Source organism: Eubalaena glacialis, chromosome 14, assembly GCF_028564815.1.
Source record: "Eubalaena glacialis isolate mEubGla1 chromosome 14, mEubGla1.1.hap2.+ XY, whole genome shotgun sequence".
In the NCBI taxonomy this organism is placed as follows: Eukaryota; Metazoa; Chordata; class Mammalia; order Artiodactyla; family Balaenidae; genus Eubalaena; species Eubalaena glacialis.
Window position 1 is genome coordinate 47,447,382 of NC_083729.1, and position 6,562 is coordinate 47,453,943.

General features: G+C 38.9%; 1 protein-coding gene across 1 annotated transcript in view; it reads right to left on the reverse strand.

Annotated features, from left to right (window-relative positions):
• The window catches only part of CCDC88A (coiled-coil domain containing 88A), a 122,887-nt gene extending 116,655 nt beyond the window's left edge, over positions 1 to 6,232 (reverse strand). Inside the window, exons 1-2 of the mRNA XM_061168685.1 lie at positions 5,606 to 6,232; positions 5,406 to 5,506 (exon numbers count right to left, since the gene is read on the reverse strand). Coding sequence (XP_061024668.1) covers positions 5,406 to 5,506; positions 5,606 to 5,668 — 164 coding nt within the window. The 5' untranslated portion in view covers positions 5,669 to 6,232. The remainder of the gene's footprint in view (positions 1 to 5,405; positions 5,507 to 5,605) is intronic.
• Between the last annotated feature and the right edge of the window lie 330 nt (positions 6,233 to 6,562).

Below are 6,562 nucleotides of genomic sequence, written 5' to 3' on the forward strand. Positions count from 1 at the left end.
GACACTCAAGTAATGAGTTTACTCTGAGGGCAGAAGAAAGCTACTGAGCCATCTTAAAGGCAGGAGTGACATGATAAAATCTGTGTTTTCGAAAATTTCACGTGCTCACAGATGAGGAGACAACCTGAAGGAGGGCAAGCCAAAGGTAAGAAAATCAGTCAGGGGCTACTGCATTAATCCCAAAGTCAGGGACACATCTGAGAAATGTTTGGGAGGTAAATCACAAAACCTGGTAGTAAGACAGCAACTCTGATTACATCATGAGTGTGTTATTAAAGAAGCAAAACAGGTACTTTCCTGGCAGTCCAGTGATTAAGACTCTGGGCTTCCAGTGCAGAGGGCTGCAGGTTCGATCCCTGGTTGGGGATCTAAGATCTCACATGCCGTGTGGCGTGGCAAAAAAAAAAAAAAAAAAGCAAAACAAAACTAAACAAAAATTGTATGAGAGAGACCATACCAAAATTCAGAGTTAATGCCATACCTGGTAAGACAACTTATATATTTTATAAGTCACTTTGGGGTTATTATAGTCATAAAGTTAGCACAATCTATTTTTGAATCTTAAGTACTGATAGAATGAAGGAAGATTTCTCAGTCAACTTCCTCTATTAAATGGCTCCTTTAGGTACACTTTATGAAGCTGTTTCTCAGGAAATACTTAAGCAGAAGTTGGATGACCATGTGTCATATAAGAATGATTTTCATAGATGATTTCTAAAGTCCCTTCAAATTCAAGATTCTAAAAGAAGAAATGCCATAACAAGTATATCACAATTACTACATTATTCAAGTAGAGATTTCTATAGCTATCTAATGGGGTTGAATCATAGAAAGTAATGCCAAATATTGTTCTGATACTATTAACAATTTTTCCATACTTAAAACTATAACATATCCATATTTTCAACTGCTTAGGTAATATGACTAGGATTATGAAATCAACTACAATGTCACAAATTCCTTAAAAATTCATAGCAAGTAATATTCTACATTGGTTGCAAAACTGCATGACATCTCAAACAGGAAAATGATTATTTCCCCTTCACTGTCACCAAGCCCTATGTCTGATAACTAGCACTGAGGAAAAAAGATTTCATTTGGTTGAAGTAGGAAAATGCCCTGCAGCATGCAGAAGAGCTGGCCCATCATTCCAGATCTCTAAATAGCTTCCTCTTCCCATTAGTTAAAGAGAACTGATGCCATGTCACAAGCTCTTACAGAGATTCTTTGATTCAGGAGCTACTCAATGAAATCCAGGATTCATCTCTGAATACACTGAATCCCAAATCAGTGAACAGACTCTGAAATTATAAGGCAGAGTCATAAACTGGCACGAAGAAGTCAGCTCTTTACTTTCAAATTCTAGGTCAAAAATAGCAAATCCAGAGTCACTAAACTAACCAATATTCTTACTCTTAACAAACTCTTTAGACGGAAAAAAAATTCTACCATAAGGATCCTAAACAAAATTCTACGTCACATCTGAAAGCAGGAACACAAGACTGGCAGGGCAAAAATGTAATTATAAGTATATAAACAGATTTCTACTTCTAGTCAACATGAAATAAAAGGAACCAAATTTACCTTCCTGCCTGAAACAACTGGGAAAAATAAAAGACAAAACATATGAAGCGTTTTTCAAAACAGTGGTCATCAGGCAACAAAGGACAGTAGATCCCTGATAAGGGGTAAACATACAACATAAGTCCTACAATTGCCCCAGTTTATTGCCTTGAAAGAGTTTCTAGGCCACAGAACAGGAATGGGGAACCTATGCAGAGCACACACAGTGGTCTCCCTGAGTTGACGAGACAGAACTTAGTATGGAGACAGCAAGGTGACTGTCATATACAAAGCAGAGTACCTAAGAGAGAGCTGCACAGAAAGATCCAGAGATCTACACAGGGTAACCCTCAAGTCTTCAGCTGAGTACTTATAAGTATATACGTGTGAGGAAACTACACACGGACAGTGAAAGAACCACCAAAAAGGATTACAGGGACACCACCCAGAGCTCATACAGGTCCGGGAATAGTTCTTGTTCCCACCAGCCAGAGTACTCAGAAGGGTTTTGCCTCAATAGTGCAACAAAGCAAAGTGGTACTGCCTAACACAACTTAAAAGCAAGATCTGAAAAGATCACTGTTTCCAAGTAACTTAACTGCATTCCAGAACAAAGCTCAAGAATATTTTTAATGGGATACAAAGATATCCTGCACCCAACAACAAAGTAAATTTTCAAATGTCTGGCATCTAATCAAAAATTACCAGGTATGCAAAAGCAAGAAAACACAATCCATAATGAGGAAAAAAATCAATCAAAACCAATCAAGAAATGGCACAGCACTTCCCTGGTGGCGCAGTGGTTGAGAATGTGCTTGCCAATGCAGGGGACACAGGTTCGAGCCCTAGTCTGGGAAGATCCCACATGCCGTGGAGCAACTAGGCCCGTGAGCCACAACTACTGAGCCTGCGCGTCTGGAGCCTGTGCTCCGCCAACAAGAGAGGCCGCGAAAGTGAGAAGCCCGCGCACCGCGATGAAGAGTGGCCCCCACTTGCCGCAACTAGAGAAAGCCCTCGCACAGAAACGAAGACCCAACACAGCCAAAAATAAATATAAAAATAAATTAAAAAAAAAAAAAGAAATGGCACAGACAGTATAAGTAAACATGAACTTTAAGCCAGTTATTATTGTATTCTACATGTTCAAGAAGCTACAGAAAAGACAAAGCATGAAATCTATACACATGCAAGATATAAAAAAGACTGAATTTTTAGAGATGAAACTACAGTATCTGAAATGAAAAATACACTGGATGGGATTAACAGCAGATTAAACATTACAGAAAAAAAGATTAATGAATTTAGCAAGATTATCCAAAGTGAAACAGAGAAAAAAAGACTGAAAAAAAAATTGAATGGTATATCAGTGAACATCGAGCAGCCTGATATACATATAATTGGACTTCCAAAAGGAGGAAAGGAGGCAAAGAAAGGATATATATTTAAAGAAATAATGGCCAAAATTTTTCCAAATTTTATAAAAACTACAAAACCACAGATCCAAGCTCAATGAACTCCAAGCGCAAGAAACACGAAGAAAAATACACATGCTGCATTTACAAACGGTTCTCGCTCACAAATTCTGTAACCAAATGTAATCTAGAAATTACTCAGACTGAAGCTAACTTTTAGGTTAACTTACTGGGTACAATTTCAACTGACAATTTAATAGAGTATATTAAATCAAACATTAATTTGAGCAAAGTGCTTAATAGAAATCTTAATGATTTCAAAATTAGTAAAATATAGCTTTTAAAACAATGTGTATTTTGTTGCCCTATTTGGTAAATAATTAGGTAATCTGTGTTGATCTTATTTTAGAAAGATAGTTTTTAAAAAGCTAAAACATACGTCTTCCTTTTTTAAATTTTCTTTTTCTTTAATTTATGTAGGTCATTCAGAACAGAATTAGGACACTGAAAAAACTTTTAAAGAAACTGAGAGGTGGAATTGAAAACAGAAGCAGATTTGAGGTTTGGAATGGAGCTGCTCCTCCTGAAAAAACAACCTGGCAACCACTATTTTGGAACACCATTACTTTCAAAATATAGACACATATATTTTAAGCATAAAGCTGTACCCAAAGTGGAAACAAGCTGAAGTGTCTGTTTTTAGCACCTTGGCTAACAATTTAGGATTCAAAAAAATCTAAGTATTTTTTGGAAAAAGAATCATTCAAATAAAAACCATTAAAGGGGAAAACTAAAGTAATGTATTTTCCTATTTTTGTGAGCACACCTGTTTTTTTAGGGTTCAGCATACAAATTCACAATCTTCTGTCTAAAAACAAACAAGAAAAGAGACATAGGGGAACAAGTTCTGAGTATCTACTGTAATGGCTACCCTTCCTGTCATTTGTGTTCCCTAAAATAGAAGTCAGTTTAATTATTCTACCATTTTGCTTGGGAAATAGTGGGATATTTCAAAGATTAAAGATAGTTCCATGGGAGAGCAGCCCAAAATATATTTATTATCCCTGGAAATAATTAATGTCTACATTCCCTTTTCCTTCTTTAAGAAAAAAAATATACATACACATTCAGATAACATATATTTCTTTGGGTGCCTACACAAATAAAACACTTTTGGAAAACATGTAGTAGTATAATACTTCCCTGTAGGATCAACACATTCATGAAAAATAGCACAAAAATCTCTTTGAGCATATAGACTACGCGTCTCTTTGAGTACACAGACTGATAAGTTTACCAGTGGAACAGTTATTTATGGATTTGACTTATACCTTCTTTTAAGTAGAAAAATCTAAAAGGAAAACTAATACCAAAAAAAATACAGAATTGATCATTTACATGTTAGGTTATTAGTCTATTAACAGTAGATTTATTCTCTGGTGACAATTATTTATTAATAATGTACTAAATTTCCAAACATATAAAACATAAGAATGTCCTAAAATTGAAAGTTCCAAACTACTCTTGTAATCAGTTTGTATTCAAGACAAATAAGGCTAAATACACATTATTTTGAGCACAACTGTAATATTCACTACCTTGATGTGCTGAGAATGCACGTATACTACAATAACTATGATAAAAATGGAGCTTTGATTTCACTGATCCAGCTACCAATATGATTTCGATATTCAATTGCTACCTCAAAATCACTTTCCTACTTAATTTAAACCCAATATCATGAACATAAAAGACAAAGATTTGCCTACTAAATCATTAGCCAGTTGTCATCAAGATTTCAACCACCTGCATTTCAAAACTAGCTCTAAGAATACGTTAAAATGATTCCCCAAATATTAATCTACTAATTCACACAATAAATCACCTAATCAGACTTTAGTTATATGCACTTAAAGTACTTCCTACAGCAACAGTCCTCACCAATCAGAACTGTTGTTTTAAATTCTTTCCTCTGAAATCTGTTATTACTTCACCAGTTTCAAATTTTGAGCCATTTATTTTTAGACACAAAGGTTAATAAGAAACATTTCTGCACCAAATGCACATAACTTCACAGTAAAGCCTTTTCCCCCCTTAGGAAACTACTGTAATTCCCCTCCTCATTTTACCAAATTATCAAAGAGGATACAATGTGGTTTGGATTTCAGCACTGAAGACAATAAGTGACAATACATGATTTGCAGAATGAAAAATTAAAGTTTCACAATTTTAACACGTATAATTACTGGCTTGTGATAAATGCTCTAGGTATGTAAGATTATCACTCCTTTCAAGGTCCAATTCTTAAACCACCTGAATTTTTCTCGCCAAAAAACTAAATTAGGATCTTAAAACATAAAGCCTCTAAGTTCACAGTATGCAAGTTTAAAAAAAAAAGTTGCCTAGAAAGAAAAAAAAAAGAACACTTACATTTGGAGCATGACTTGGTTCAAGAACACCCCATCCACCAAAGCTACATATTCATCCAGGTTGGTCCCATTTCCTGCAGCCAGAGGTCCAAACGTTTTAACCTAGAACAGAATGATGATCATCACGACACGAACGCCCACCTCCATCTCTGCAGCCACAAATAATGCAGCAAAATATACAATAAATAACACCCCACTTACCCAAGTGACCAAGGGGCTGGTCATGAACTGCTCCAGAAGGGGAGTAAAAATCTCGTTCTCCATTTTACAGAGAATGTACTTGAAAAAAGGAACTACCACAAAAATAACCCTAGGGAATTGGTCACTAAACGTCGAAGAAGTAAGTAGAAATCAATGAAAGTCCATTTTGGCACGGGAAGAAAATCCCATCGTGGAGGGGAGAAAAACTCTCCCTCCTCAAAAAACACCCCAGAGGGAAACGAGCCGAAATCCCAAGAAGTGGCTTCGACAGCAGCCACGAGCAGCAGCCTGCCCTGGAAATGTCTGTACCGGGCGAGGAGGGGCAGAGAAAAGGCATCTGGAGGAGGAGGAGGAAGGGAGAAGGGGTTGGAGCAGCAAGACAAAAAGCCCGTCAAGGTTGCCCAGCTCCTGGAGGAGCCAGACCAGCGAGGCTGCCCCCAATGAATTAATCCACCGTGGGCTAAATGAAATCCCACGTTAGATACCACGTTAAGGGTTGCGAGCGGCCGTCAGACTTGACCTCCGCGTTCCGCTCCACACGTTCCACCCACCAGTGGGCATGGAGCCGCTTTGACCCGCGGAGCCTCCCCTGCCCGCAGCCCCTCACCAACGACAGGCAGGGCTCGCCCCTTCCCACCGACCGCACACCATCCCTCCGCCGACCCTGAGCCTCGCCGCCTGCCCCCTTCCCCTCCCAGGGGGTGGGGGCTTGAATGTGTGTCCCTAACCCCCCAGTTTCCCGAGCCCCGCCAGCCTTTTCAGTGCGCCTCAGGGAAGCCCTGGCACAAAATCACCGCCGCGTTACAGCCTCCTTCTCCGCCCTCTCCGGAGGAGCCAGAGTAACGGCCTCAGAACCGCATTGCCGCATCACACCCCGCTCCCCGCCGCCCAACCAGCGCCTCCAGCCCGCTGTCAAAGGGGCGCGCTGCTCCCTCCGCGCCCATATCCTTCCGCCGA